The 16,154-nt window shown below is 46.2% G+C and overlaps 1 protein-coding gene across 1 annotated transcript in view; it reads right to left on the reverse strand.

Annotated features, from left to right (window-relative positions):
• LOC141100758 (uncharacterized) overlaps nucleotides 1-16,154 on the reverse strand; it is a 450,303-nt gene that overhangs the window by 272,847 nt on the left and 161,302 nt on the right. The window contains 1 exon segment of the mRNA XM_073589442.1: nucleotides 10,161-10,262. Within this exon segment, the coding sequence (XP_073445543.1) occupies nucleotides 10,161-10,262 (102 nt within the window).

The raw sequence follows: 16,154 nt of genomic DNA on the forward strand, positions 1-16,154 counted from the left end.
CTATACAAAATGATACCAGTAGGTGGTACCACTAAGAAACTCCTCCTCCAGGAGAATAAACTGAGAGCTAGTCTATATTTTCTTCTGAATGGGTCTGCCAAAGGAGATCCTGATGGACCAAGGAACTTATTTTATGTCCAAAGTGATGAGGAAATTGTGTAAGGCTCTCCAGATTACATAACTCCGGACGTCGGTGTAGCATCCACAGACGGATGGCCTGGTGGGGAAGTTCATCAAGGCCTTCTAATTCATGCATAAGAAGGTCATAGAGAAGGAGAGTCGAGACTAGGATTGCCTACTGCCTTACCTTTAGTTCTCTATCAGTGAAGTCCCACAGGCTTCTAGGGCGGTATTCAACAATCGAGCTGCTATACGGACAGCACCCTTGGTGACTTCTAGATATTGCAAAGGAGACCTTGGAAGTAGAGGTTATACCCCACTGGAGCATCATTGAGCTTGTGGCCCAGATGTAGGACCGAATCACAAATGTGATGCCGATTGTGAAGGAGAGCCTCCTTCAAGTACAAGAGGCCTAGGCTAGGGTCTACAATTGGGCAGAGAGACTGTTGCTGTTTATTTCCACAGTGGAAAGTAAGCTTCTGGCCAAGTGGCAAGGGCCATACCTGGAGGTTAAAAAGTAGAGTGACATCAACTACATTTCCACCAACCAAGAAAAAGCCGTACCAGGTATTACACATTAATCTGCTCAAATCATGGTGAGGGAGGGAACCGGTGGAAGCTGCGTGCCTGGGGGCCAATCCTGAAACCAGTGTCAAGGATGTCACAATTGAAGAAACACTACCATCAGCTCAAAAACAGCAGTATAGAGAGCTGCTTCAACAGGCCGGGACCTGTTTTCGGAATTGCCAGGTTGTACGCAGGTCGTGGATCATGATATCATGATGGAATCACATGTGTGGGTAAACAAAAAGCTGTATCGATTTCCTGAAACCCACTGCGAGGTGATCTCCAAGGAAGTGAGGAGAGTGTTGAGCATCATCGAGAAGTCAAAAAGCAGTTTTTCCAGTTCCGTTGTCCTTGTGCTGATGCCGAATAGTGTAACAGCTACAGGAAGATAAATGAGGTGTCCAAGTTCAACACTTATCCGATGCCCCAGGTTGATGATCTCATTGAGAGGGTCACCCAGATATATCACCTCCCTGGACCTAACAAAAGAGTAATGGCAAATTCTCCTGTCCCAAAGTGCCAAGGAAAAGATGTCCTTCTCTATGCCTGATGGGTGAAATTCAATTCAACAGGATGCCGTTCAGTCTGCAGGGAGCCCCAGCTACCTTTCAGAGGGCCATGGACTTGATCCTAGCCTCTCACAAAAAGTATGCTGCCACTTATCTGTGTGGGGAAGGTGACTTGATGGACAGACTTGACTGGAAGTAAGAGGGGACGATTTGTGCACTACAGACGGAGATTGGCAATGACAGAAAGGTAACAGCAGGGAAAGACAGAAAAGGTAGTGCAGTACCGAGAATTGACCACAAGATGGCAGGTTGAGTGTAGTTCAGGACTTAACATTAGCTTACGGCTATAGAAACTGCTTAGTCATGGGGGGCGGGGAGATAGGAACCCAGGAGGGAAATTCCCAGTGAGAGAGGGGATAAATAGGACTGGTTGGGGTTCCAGAGGTTAGGTTAGTCCCGGGAGGAGCTCAGCAGAGGAAGACTCAGGACAGAAGATGGAGAACGGTGAAGAGCTCGACCAGGGGACTAACAGGAGAAGACAGTCAGGGCGGTGGCCCTGACACGACGTACTGCAGGACAGACGAGGCCCCAGGGGTACCGATTGGACGACAACCTCGGGCAGGTGAAGCGCTGGCGGTAAATTGGTCTAGGACAGCCCCAGCAAAAGATCCGTGAGGAACGTCACCACGACTGAAGGAAAGGTGAAGGTACCCGGGCCTGGATAGGGAGAGCTGTAAAGGTGCTGCGGTGTGTGGCTACGGTTGTCAGGAGGACAGCCAATAGACTCGAACCTCTTACAACTGAAATCTGCCTCCGTCTCGTCTTTGCATCATCTGGTCGCGGTAAGCAGTGGATCACCCCCCAATCCGGCCCCCTTACCACATTTGGCGTAGTTGGCAGGATCGCCGCCCCTAATACGACATCTTCCGCGGCAGGCCTGCGCCTGGAGAGCCCAAAAGGACTTGGATTGCTCCACCTGTGGATTACAACATTGAGACTTTGTTCCGGACCATTGGATGTCATCAGAGGATCCGGACCGGGAAAGAAACTTTGCAAGATGGTGCCCGAGTGGAATACAAATTGGGACTGTGTTTGGAATCATCAGAGGAAAACCCAAAAAAGACTCTGTGCCTCTCCAGCGCTGGTGACTACCGGGCAGGAGGAGGTTGGCACTGAATTGGACTACCCGGGGCAGCCGCTGGGGGAACTGCTACCGACCCCCTCTGCGGAACTATCGGGCCTGGAGGCTTGTCCTGCCGGATGGTGGGATGAAGAACAGCAGTAGACCTCCAATGGCGGGACCGGGAGCTGCGGAGGAGCAGCGGAGATCAGTGACTCCCGCACCGACCCCTGGGAGAACGGTGGAACGGCTTGGAAGGAGCTGCGGCGCCGGGGAAGGTGAGCGTTCCCCCGGCTTGGCCAGCTGCCCCACAGGCAGGTCCCGTTCCCACACCCCATGCTCCCGAAGACTCTGCGGCCCCCGTAGGGCCGACCAATGCCTCGTCGATGACCCCGCGCCGCGTCCGGCGGTGCCCCGGCCCGCGTCGCCGGCGCGGAGCAGACCAGCGGCCACTGCTGCCGCACTTCACACCCCGGTGGTGGCCTACCTGTCTCGACCTGCCGCGACCTTGCTCCAGTCCGCCACGGAGGCTGGGCTGTCTGTCTCCGCGGCCTCCTTGCTGACAGCCGCCGCTACTCCATCTTTGGCCCTGGCTGCGGCCTGCTCCGCGGCCGCCTCTGGTTCGCTTGCGGCGCCGGCCGCGGCCTACCCGGCAGCACCTGCGGCCGCCTCTGCCTCGCTCATGGTTCCAGCTGCGGCCTGCTCACCGATACCCGGAGCCGCCTCTGCCGCACTCCATACCGCGGCTGCAGCCTGCCCAACAAGGTCCGCGGCTGCTCCAGCCCCACTCCAGATTGCGGCTTCGGCCGGGTCATCGGGCTCCGCCACCTCTGCGGAGCCGTCTGCCATCCACACTAGCAGGCCCCAGCTTCGCCGCTCCGCTTCTCATCGGTCAATGACCCCAGTCCCTCACCTGCGGTTGGAGCTGCAGTAGCTGGGGGCCGGATGGAGCGAAGCCACCATGTCGACAGAGATGAGCGCGTCCACGCCACCACTGGTGGTGGACTGCTGGTTCCCAAGCAGAGAACTGGTGCGGAAGACAGTCAGGGGGGTGGCCCTGACACGACGTACTGCAGGACAGACGAGGCCCCGGGGGTACCGATTGGATGACGACCTCGGGCAGGTGAAGCGCTGGTGGTAGATTGGTCTAGGACAGCCCCAGTGAAAGATCCGCGAGAAACGTCACCACGACTGAAGGAAAGGTGAAGGTACCCGGGCCTGGATATGGAGAGCTGTAAAGGTGCTGCGGTGTGTGGCTACTGTTGTCAGGAGGACGGCTAATAAACTCGGACCTGTTACAACTGAAATCTGCCTCCGTCTCGTCTTTGCCTCGTCTGGTCGCGGTAACCAGTGGACCACCCCCAATCCGGCCCCCTTACTGTGCGCCGCTCTGCCTCCACCTCCCACCCTGCCTGCAGTGCACGCTGGTATCTAGGGTAAACATTGGGTTTCTAAGGGCCCCGCAGCCCTTAGAAACCCGATGTTTACATTGGTAACCAGCGTGCAGCATCGCTCATCGCTGGCTCCTGCTGCCACACGCAGCGATGTGTGCTGGCCAGTGGGAGACCAGCGATGAAAAAATGGCCCAGGACAATCCAGCACGATCAGCGATATCCGGCAGGGAGGCCGATCGCTGCTGGATGTCACACACAACGATCTCGCTGGAGAGATCGCTGATGTGTCACAGCGAGATTGCTGTATGTAACGGGCCCTTTACTGCTGTATATCCAGCAGTGGGGCCAGTAGAGATGTTATCAGGTGTAAGGTGTTACTAGCATATGGCTGTTGCCAGGCCCTGTGCCTTTGATTGAATAACTACCCCTGGTGTGCTAGGCAATTAATCCCAAATCAGTTCCCACAATCCCTCTCACCTGAGCCTCTATTCAGACCTATATATTTATGTAACACCCCTTTAGTGCTACCACAGTACACTGGGTGTTAAGGGGGGTCTCACCTCTCTAGGGCGCTGTGCCTCCACCCAAATCTTGATTGAAGCTCTCTCTCTGGGGCTGCAGAAGGACAGTTATCTTCTGCCAGGGGCTGATTCGGGGAAACCCCTGCCACAGCTCAGTACACACACTCAGGGAACAGGAGTAAAACCGTTTAGCAGATGTATTGCTATGCAGCAGAATTGAGGTGGGTTTAAAGGAATAACATACAATACAATTAACGGTGCTCTATAAAAGTCATATACACATCACAGTCTACTTCTACTCCGACCCGGCAAATATAACGTAGCAGGTTCCCCCTCTTTTGTATTAACTCAGTCCAAACGTTGGGGCCCAGTTGCCGCGGATGTTGGTGCGCAAAGTAGAACCGTGGGTGCACTTAGATGAATATTACTGTCAATAGTCTGGGTTGTAGTGTACTCACTGTAAATAGCGCTGGTAGAACCACAAGTTTCAGAAGAGCACTCACTGTGTGTCTCAAACGGTCGGAAGATTCTCTGGACACCAGCTGGGGGTGGCAGGATTTAGGCCTTTATACGGTGGGAGTGCCGTCAGAACTCTCTGGATCTTTGCTCTCTCCAGCAGCGCGGGTATCTCAGCGGGGGCCGCCACACTCTGCAGCGTAGAAGAATGCAGATCCACACTGCTCTGTCTCTCATAGCAAGCTGCCACGCTCTCTCTCCTCTGAACATTTACTTTCACTTTCTTCCCAGCCCCCTCCCCATGTCCCTCCTCCTCCAATCCACTCTCTCTCCCTCTGTCCTTCCAAGCCTTGTCATCTGACTGAAACAAGGGTCCCTGGGAATTGTAGTCCACTGCCGCTCAGTGAAAAAATGGTTAATGTCTGTAGGTCCCTGTTTAACAGCCGCTGCAAAACTCTTCTTAGTGTCTGTAAGCTCCAGTATACCGGTAGCTGCTATGACAGTTCCCTGTGCAGGTGTTACATTTAGATACCCCTAGGGGGGGCACATGTGCGGGGACAGGCACGTGTCTCCCTGCAGCATAAGTATCACTGCAGCAAAAGTATTGTGAAGATGCAGTTATTACTACGGCAGTTAGTCACGGAAGGAGTCAGGACCCCACACTATACACCTGTCTCTTTTTGGTATGTCTGCTGAGTAAGCACTTCTTACTACTTGGATCAAGCTTTTCTATTAACCCTCCTGCTCATTCACCATGCTTACATATGCCCTCACAGTGTTTGCTCCTTTAATGCTCACTCTCCTTCGCTATACCCAAACCCCAACACCCTCTAACCAAATATTCATCTCGCCTTCCCTCTTTCCTCCCCACTTGACCTCCTCTGCTGAACTGCTCCTCAACCTCAAATCTGTCCTAATTAAACATAAAACAAGCTGCCCACTCTCCTTCTCCCACCTGCTCTCCCTTTCTCCTCACTGCTGGCGGCATATCTCCCAATCCTGGACCCCCACAGCTCATACCCCCATTACTACCCCTTCCTACCACTCCCTGTCTAATAAGAACTACCGCAATCTTCCAGCCTAAAACCCGTGCCATTGACACCCAACCCCCTGCTCCCTCTCTCTGGAGCACTTAGGAATGGCCGCTCCATCTGCAATAAGCTTCATGTGATTCATGACCTCTTTCTCTCTTGCAATCTTGCCTTTCTCGGCCTCACAGAAACCTGGCTGACACCCTCTGACACTGCCTCCCCTGCTGCGCTGTGTTACGGCGGCCTTCACTTCACCCACACTCCTCGCCCTGGTAATAGACACAGTGGAGAAGTGGGTCTTCGCCTTTCTTCCAACACCTTTAACCCAATCCCACCTCTTCCCTCCCTAATCCTCCCCTCTTTTGAAGTCCACTCTTTCCGCATCTACTCTCCCTCCAACCTCCAAGTGGCCATCATATACCGACCTCTAGGCCCAACCACTGCCTTCTTTGACCAATTCTCTACCTGGCTTCTTCACTTTCTTTCAACTGACATCCCCACTGTCATCATGGGTGACTTCAACATCCCCACTGATACCCTTCAGTCAGCAGCCTCCAAACTCCTGTCCCTTAGTTCATTCTTTGGACTTACTCAATGGTCCTCCTCAGCCACCCACACAGACGGATACACATTAGACCTGGTCTTCACCCGCCTCTGCTATCTTTATAACTTCACCACCTCCCCTCTCCTTCTCTCAGACCTCCATCTACTCACTTCCTCATCCCTGTCCTCCTCTCCTGGCACCCATGTCCAGCAACATGCGAACCCCCGCAGAAACCTTGCACACCTAGACACCCACGCACTCTCTGACTCTATTCTACCACTGGCATCCATATCCTCACTCAAAAACACAGACAGTGCCACTGCTTTCTACAATGCCACTCTCGCATCAACTATTGACATGGTCGCCCCTCTCGTTCATGGCAGAATGCGACGTACCAACAGACAACCCTGGCACAATAACACCACTAAAAAGCTCCCGCAAGTGTCCAGGGCTGCAGAGCGGCGTTGAAGAAAACAAATTCGCAAGATGACTTCACTGCATTCAAACAGGCAACACTCGCTTTCAAATCTCCCCTCACCTCTGCTAAACAGGCCTACTTCACAACCCTCATATCTTCCCTATCCTACAATCCCAAACAGTTATTCAAAACTTTCAACTCCCTCCTCCTTTGCCCACCACTGCCTCCGCCAACCACCCTCATCTCTGCTCAGGACTTTGCCACACACTTCAAAAATAAGATCGACCAAACAAGCCAAGTCTTCATTGTTCAACCACCACAACCCCTTTGTATACCAGACCAATGCCCAAAACCCATAACCTCCCTCACCAACATCAATGAAGAGGAGCTTAATTGCCTCTTCTCCAAATCGCACCTCACAACCTGTGCACTTGACCCCATCCCACCTCCTACCCAACCTCACCACCACACTTATCCCATCCCTAACCCACCTCTTCAACCTATCGCTAACGTCCGGTACCTTCCCTACTGCTTTTAAACATGCCACAATCACGCCTATCCTTAAAAAGCCAACCCTCGACCCAATGGCTATGTCCAGCTATTGCCCAATATCACTGCTCCCATTCGCTTCCAAACTCCTGCAGCTGCATGTCCACGCTGAAGTTTCCTCCCACCTCTCATCTAACTTGCTCTTTGACAATCTACAATCTGGTTTCTGCCCCCATCACTCCACTGAGACAGCCCTGACTAAAATTACTAATGACCTACTTACAGCCAAAGCAAACAGACAATACTCTATACTCTTCCTTCTAGACTTGTCCTCTGCATTTGACACAGTTGACCACTGCCTCCTACTACAGATCCTCTCCTCCTTTGGCATCAAAGACCTCGCCCTATCCTGGATCTCCTCATAACTTTCAAACTGCACATTCAGCGTCTCAAACTCTCACACTACCTCCTCATCCCACCCTCTCTCTGTTGGAGTCCCCCAAGGCTCTGTTCTAGGACCCTTACTCTTCACAATTTATACCCTTGGCCTGGGTCAACTCATAAAGTCCCATGGATTCCAGTACCACCTTTATGCTGATGACACTCAGATCTACCTCTCTGGCCCAGACGTCACCTCTCTGCTGTCCAGAATCCTGGCGTATCTATCAGCCATATCCTCCTTCTCCTCTCTCTTCCTCAAGCTCAATGTGGACAAATCTGAACTTATCATCTTTCCTCCATCTCACAGATCTTCCTTACCTGACCCATCTATCGCAATTAATGACATCACGCTTTCCCCAGTACCGGAAGTCCACTGCCTCGGAGTAACCCTTGATTCTGCCCTGTCCTTCAAACCGCACAACCAAGCTCTTTCTACCACCTGTCGCCTCCAGCTCAAAAATATTTCCAGAATTCATCCTTTCCTCAACCCTCAATCTAATAAAATGCTTGTGCACGCCCTCATCTCCCGCCTTGACTACTGCAACATCCTTTTCTGTAGTCTCCCTGCTAACACCCTCGCACCTCTCCAGTCCATCCTTAACTCTGCTGCCCGACTAATTCATCTCTCTCCTCGCTACTCCTCCGCTTCTCCCCTCTGCAAATCTCTTCAATGGCTTTCATTCCCTCAGCATATCCAGTTCAAATTACTAATACTGACCTACAATGCCATCTATAACCTGCCTTCTCCATATGTCTCTGAACTAATCTCCCGATACCTTCCCTCACATAATCTACGGTCATCCCAAAACCTCCTTCTTTCCTCCACACTTATTCGCTCCTCACCCAACCGCCTCCAAGACTTCCCCCCGAATTGCCCCCATCCTCTGGAATTCTTTTGCCCAACATGTCTGACTATCAACCACATTCAGATCCTTCAGACGTAACCTGAAAGCCCATCTTCAAGAAAGCCTACAGCCTGCAATGACCCCGCTACCGCCTCACCACTACTGGAGATATCACCTCAACCAACAGCGGAACTGCTGCAACCCACCAACCTACTGTCTCTTTCCCCACCATCCTATAGCATGTAAGCCTGAAAGGGCAGGGTCCTCTCCCCTCTGTATCAGTCTATCATTGTAAGTTTCCTTACTGTAAGTGATATCTGTAATTTGTTTGTAACCCCTTCTTATGTACAGCACCATGGAATCAATGGTGCTAAATAAGTAAATAATAATAATAATATATACATATTAGGCATGAGAGAGAAAAGACCAATCAAAAAATGGTGTGCACACCTGATGCAATACAATAGAAATAATATAAATCTTTATTAGACAACCAGGACAAACAACAAGTTTAAAAGCATCTAAAAACTGTCAGTGTTGCTGTCAGTGTGTCAAGAGTGGGAGAAGAGGGTTGCATTGACAATCCAACACAATGGGCAGCACTTTGAACATATTTTATAAGTGGTCATAAACTTGTAAATAACTTATGAAAGAATAAAGTTACATTAAAAACCAAGCACACCATTGTTTTCCTTGTGAAATTCTCAATAAGTTTGATGTGTCACATGACTCTCTTCCCATTGAAAAAAATAAAGTTGGATCCAAAATGGCCAAGTTCAAAATGGCCACCATGGTCACCTCTCATCTTGAAAAGTTTCCCCCCTCCAATATACTAATGTGCCACAAATAGGAAGTTTACATCACCAACCATTCCCAATTTATTTAGGCGCATTCATATAAATGGCCCACCCTGTACATATAACTTGCACTTATACAAATCATACAACCATATATACACATTAGACACACACATGACATATCCTTGCTCTCTTCTTTATCATTGTGTATCCAGTAACAACAGTGAAATGCTGAAGCTGGATATCAGCAGCCAGAGTGAGGGTTGTACACATGGGAGACTTCCTGTCAACTAATCACAGTCCTTGCACATCCTCCCCATCTTGACTGCTCAGCTGCCTGTAACATTTCAGGAAGAGGCGGCACTGTTGGTGATTAGCAGACACAGGGGGAAATGGCTGTTCTCTCCCTCACCTCTACTCATGGGTGGCTATTTTGCTTTTCCCCACAGACCTGTCTCCATTAACCTCTTTCCTCTACCGATCCAAGTCCCAACCCTCTTCCATCACATACTTCCCCTGTATGATGGTATATATTAGCTCTACACTGAGATGGATGGAGCCCCTGCTACAGCTGGTCCGAAGAGGAGGTCCAGTGAGCACTGAGTATGGAGGAGGAGTTTCAGAGTTTATCACATGGCCACACTATGCAGAACTGTGTCCAGCAAGCCCTCTGAAATTGTGTTTTGTAGCTCTTACTGAAAGCTCTGCAAAAAGTTTCATGGTAACCTCTGTACAATTCTGCTGTGCCTGTTCAGATACAAAAGAACAAGTTGGCTAAAAGATGATATACAGTGGGGCTATGTGCTGGGATATAATTCTAATTCTACTGTATGTTCCTCTATCAGACATTACCGGGTAATCCTACAATGGAAATCTGCACAATAATCTAGGCCTAATGCACTACTTACACTCCATTCCATAGTAGAATATCTCTTCTTCTGAGCTGCTGATGGGAAGCATTGTGCCATTATTGAAGAAGAAATCATCACTCTGGTCATTATTCCAGGTACCTACAAAAAGATACATTAGAAATACAGTCTAGACTTCCACAACCAATCATTTAAGAAAAAAAACAGGAATAAAAGATGGATCTTCAAGCACCAACATACAGTATACAGTTTATGCACAATTATTAGGCGAGTGAGTATTTTGAGTATCATTAATTTTATGCAGAATTCCCATCTCCAAGCTGTATACACTTGAATGCTTATTGGATGAATCAGATCGAGTGATGTGTATTCATGTAATGAAGGATTGTAAGGACTAAGAATATCAACACTCTTTATCAACGTGTGAAGAATTATTAGGCTGGAGTCTCACTAGGATATAAAAAAACTGTCCAATGATGATCCAGAAAAGTAGTATGAGTGTCATGCGAGTGTCAGGAGAGTACAATGCAATTTTTCTCAACTAGCATCTGTATGATATTCGTATGACATACAGTACATATGCAATCCTTATGAAATGCATTTCTAACATCATTTCTTAAAAACAGTAAATCTGTATGTAATTTAAAGCTAATTCTCTAACTAATAAAGCAATTTTATATCCAGATATAGATAGAATAAAAAAATAGGATAGATAGAATAAACAGAATAGATAGATTGATTGATTGATTGATAGATAGATAGAATAGATGCATGTCCTGTAGATATGTAATGTCACAAGCCCCCTACATACAATAAAGTAGCACCTTTTATTGCCTTTCATGTGGCACTAAAGGGTGCTTAGCCTTAGTAAACCTATTAAATAAATACTTAAAAAAATGACATGAGGTCCTTCCTATTTTCATAACCAGCCAAGGTAAAGCAGACACCTTCAGGCTTATATTATCAGGCAAAGAAGGTCCCTGGTTATTCGGCCCTTCCCAACCTAAAAATACAAGCCCGCAACCACCCCAGAATTGACGTATCACTTGAGATGCTTGGCCTGACTCTTCCTGATTGCCCTGAAGTGTTTTTTAAAATAAATTATGTTTTCTGCGTGTGCTGTTGTTATTTTTTATTACTGGATTAGTAATCGGGATGCCTGAAGCTACAGATCCCCAAGCGTATTGCTGATATCTAGCTAGGTAACAGCGATACAAATGGGGATCTGTAGTTTCAGGCACCTTCATTGTCCCTGTTATTTATTAATTAATTTATCTGTTATCCTATTTTTCATTATTTAGTGTTATTGTATTATTTAAATCTCCCAGGCAGATACATTATATTGCCCTTATTGATTTCTCTGATGGGAAATCTACATGTAGTGGCATGTAAAAGTTTGGGCACCCCTGGTCAAAATTACTGGTTATGTGAACAAAAAGAGGAAGAAAAGGATCCACATGGACATAAGGATAAAAAATATGTAACTTGATTTCACATGATTAAAAAAAACTGTCCAGACAATTAAAAAACATTGCCCAATCTGACGTGTTTCTGGCCGAAACACATTAGTCCTAGAATTTGAACAGTTAAGCAGGTAGAAGATGAAATGATATCTAAAAGGCCTAAAGTTAAAGATGATACATTTCCTTTATATTTTAGGCAAACGAACACATTTTTTTTTTTCATTTTTTTGCATTTTAAAAATTACCCTTGGAGAATTGTGTGCTCAGATAATTTTTTACTAATGTTTAAGACCTTAATTAGCCTGTTAAGGTTATGGCTTGCTCACTATCATTGTTAGGAAAAGCCAGGTGATGCAAATTTCCCAGATTTATAAAAACCCAGTCTCATCTAACCTTCTGCCAAAAAACAGCAGTCATGATTCTTCTAAGCAGCTGCCTAGCACTCTGAAAATGAAAATGGAGGAGAAAGCAGGAAAAGACTATAAGCCGATAGCGAAGCATTTTTAAGTTTCCCTTTCCTTACTTCCAAATGAAATTTAGAAATGTCAGATAGCAAGAACAGTGGAGGTTAAGATAGGGAAGATCTAATGAAATTTTAGTGAACACTGCCTGTGGAATTACAAGAGAGGCATATCAGAACCCTCACTTGACTGCAAAAACCTTCAGAAAGATTTAGCAGAATCTGGAAATGTAGTATATTTTTCTACTGTTCTGAGACACCTGTACAAATATGGCCTACATGGAAGAGTCATCAGACAAAAACCTCTCCTGCAACCTCACCATAAAATTCAGGATCAGAAGTATGTTTTAGAACATCTAAACAAGCCTGATCCTTTTTGGAAAAAAAAGTCCTGTGGACTACTCAGGTTAAAATAAAACTGTATGGCCAAGGGCGAACATAGAAATCATGGTGCCCATAGCAGAAATTCTAATTGCCACCCCCCCAAAAAAAAAATGCCAGGGTCACAGAAGAGCATATCTTACCACTTTCCAGCTTTTACTTAGTAATTTTCCTCTTGCTGAAGTCCTAGATTTCTCTTTCATTGTCCTAATAACGTATGATGACAACAACAGTGCCCCCAAACACATTATGATACCACATTGTAAAATCCTCCACATTCGCCTTTACATGCACAGTATAATGACCCTACTGTACTCCCAAGGAAAAGTATGATGACCCTAACACAGTATGATCCCCTAACTGTGACCCCCACACTGCACTCTATGCAGTATAATGGGCTAACATACAGAATAATAGCCCCATATTGTATAATGGCCCACACTAGCCCTCCACACAGTATGATGGACCCCACACAAACCTTTACACTGTATACTTGCTTGCATACAATATAATGGACCCACATAACCTTTCAAATATTTTAGCGGCCCCACATAACCTTCTACATAATATAATGTGCCCCTCATAATCCTCCACGTAGTATAATATGGCCCTATAATCCTCCATATAGTATAATGCACTTGCCATGGTCCTCCATATAATATAATGCACTCACTATGGTCCTCCACACAATATAATGCATCCTTCATGGTCCTCCATACAGTATAATGCACCCCCTATGGTCCTCCATACAATATAATGCACCTCCCATGTTTCTCCATATGCTATTATGGCCACCAGCCACTGATTCAAATAAATAAATAAATAAATACAATACTCACCTATCCTCATTCCTCCCGAAGCGCTGGTCTGCCGAGCCTGTGGTGTCAAGCGCCGGACATGTCAGAACAATGGTCACACTGTAATGATGTAATTGCACCTGCTGCTTTGACACATCTGATGCCAAGGAAGAATGATGGGGGTGGAAGCATATGCTGATGCTTCCTCCTCCATCATCATTACTTGCGCTGATGGCTGGGCCCCCTTCTAGGAGTCAGCATGAGCAATGATGATGGAGGAGGGAGCGACAGCAAATGCTTCAACCACTATCATTCTGTGGTGACGAGCAGAGGGGTGGCGCAATGCGGGCACTGACACCGGGCGCCCCCTGGCTTACGGGACCCTTAACAGTGGCATGGCCTGCCGCCATTAATGGTATGTCACTGTCTTTGGCCACAATGATAAAAGGAATATGTGGTGAAAAAAAGGGCACAGAATGCCATTGCTCTGCATAGGCTCTAGAATTATAGATTATAATCCAGAGTCAGAAAAGTGATGACAATGTAATAAAACCAATTTTTATTAATAGTACCCTAAAATAAGATCAAAATCAAAACAAGGTGACTCCTGACAAATAATAGGACACAGCCAAACCACACATGTAGCAAGTATAGATAGAAATCAATTGTTTGATGTAATCAAATGTGGTGGAAGACCATATATTGCACTCACAAGTCTATATGAATATGGTTCAAAATTACACTATTGAAAAATTAAATCAAAAGTGCTTCATGCTATGAATCAAGACCAAATAAATATTATAGGTGGCTGGTGCTACATTATAGGTGTTGTATCCAAATAATAATTGTATGAAAGGTCAAAATTTTAACCTAAATATATTTAAGGATTACAAGCCTATTGCCATGAGGCACCTTGTTTTGATTTTGATCTTATTTTAAAGATTATTTTATAACATGGGGTGCAAACTTGTTTCTTACAACTTTCTCCTTTCTCTGTGTAAATAGTTAACAGTGTCACCAAAATGAGTTGTGCAAAAAGACATGAGAAGAAATCAATCATGAAGCGACCAGGAACCCATTATTACCAATGCTGTCATTTTCTAGACCTGCAACCCAATGGCGTGTAAATATGTACAAGGAGTTCAGTGCTTAGAGACAAGGAAAAGGTAAGAAGGCTGAGACAGGAACACCACTAAACAAGGCACATATCGTGAAATGGCAAGACTTAGCCAAGAAATATATGAAGACTGACTTTTCAAAGGTTTTAGTGATGACATGATGGTGCCACTAATGTATCAGAAGGATGGATCCCTGGATGGATCAGCAACGAGCAACTACCTCCACTAAGACTCAAACGCCAGTACGATGGAAGTAGTGTGTTGCTATGGACTGCTATTATTTAAGATGAGCTAGTTGACCTTTGTTTGGTTTGAAGATGGGCGCAAAGTCAACTTACAAACCTACTGTCAGTATTTAGAAGACACTTTCATCAAAGAATGGTATAGGAAAAAGTTTGATTCTTTCAAGAAAACCATGGATTCTACTCAGAACAATGTTCCATCGAATGCATGGTAGTACTCCACTGACTGAATAGCAAACAAAGGCCTTAAAGATAAAAGAATAATTACATGGCCTCCTTCCTCACCTAACCTAAACCCTATTAAGAACTTGTGGGTCGTTATTAAATGGAAGATTTACAGTGAAGGAAAACAGTACACCTCTCTATGACTGGGTGGCTGTAGTTGGTGCTGCCTAAAAAGTTGATTATCAACAGATAAAGATGCTGACAGATTCCATGGATAGAAGGCTTATGACTGTTAGTGAAAAGAAGGGTAGCTATATTGGTCATTGATATACTTTTGAAATGTCAGAAATGTATTTTTGTACATTTTAGTAGTTTGGATGCTATTCTCTCTTTAACAAATGATTATAAAGAATTGAGATGGGAAAGTTAGTTTTTCATTTAGTTGTATAATAATTCTGCACAGTAATAGTTGCTCACTCATAGATATTCTCCAAAGAAAGACAAATCCTCACTTTCGGATTTTGGATTTATTACACTTCTGGATTGACTGACATCATTCTAGTTGCTCAATAATACAATGAATTATCAAAAATACAAATTGCCTAATAATTGTGCACATAGTGTAAATATATAGAGGCAACATTATTGATACAGGGTAAATGTAATGCCTGGGCCAAGACCAGGCAAAAAGTACAAATGGGCTTCTGCACAAATAAATTGTTGTCATGGTTAGGACATGGTTAATGTCCTGTTTTCTCAGGGTTAATTTTGCTGGCCTCCCTTTGGATCTGGGAGGGGTATTTATACTCACTCCAGACTAGGATTCCCTGTCAGCTATACTGTTATTCTGGCTGTGTGTCTGACCCCCCTGGTGTGTGTGTATACTGCATTGCTTGTTTGCTTCCCGTGTATGACCCGGTCTGTCCCCTCACTCTGTTCTCTGTCTCACGTTTTGGTACTATTGTCTTCTCCGGTTCTGACCTCCTGGCTTGGCTATTGTTATTCCGTTACAGTTTGTCCCTATTGTACCATCTATTGCCCGTTCTGGTTTTCTGATCTATTGCTACGTCCTAACTATCTGCTCTGTCTAAACCCTTTGGTACTGTTGTGCTATCTGGTGCTTTGACCCCAGCTTGATCTGATTTATGCCCTTGCTAACCTTGTCCCTTAGTTACCTTTCTAGGAGTTTTCCTATAGCTCCTAGCTCTGTGGAGTTTAGGCCACGCCCCCAGCAGTCACGTGCTTTAGGTCCTGCTAGTCTGAAGCACACATCTTCACCACTGCTGCCTGCTCCACAGGTATCTCTGAGCACAGTTTGTTTTACTCAGGACACTGCTCAGTGTCCTGGCTCAGTGAGCAAATGAAGTGCGGTGTTCCTGACAATTGTTATGTCATTTTTGCTAACAT

This window comes from Dendrobates tinctorius, unplaced genomic scaffold (genome assembly GCF_039654945.1).
Source record: "Dendrobates tinctorius isolate UK_male_01 unplaced genomic scaffold, ASM3965494v1 ptg000107l, whole genome shotgun sequence".
NCBI classification, from domain to species: domain Eukaryota; kingdom Metazoa; phylum Chordata; class Amphibia; order Anura; family Dendrobatidae; genus Dendrobates; species Dendrobates tinctorius.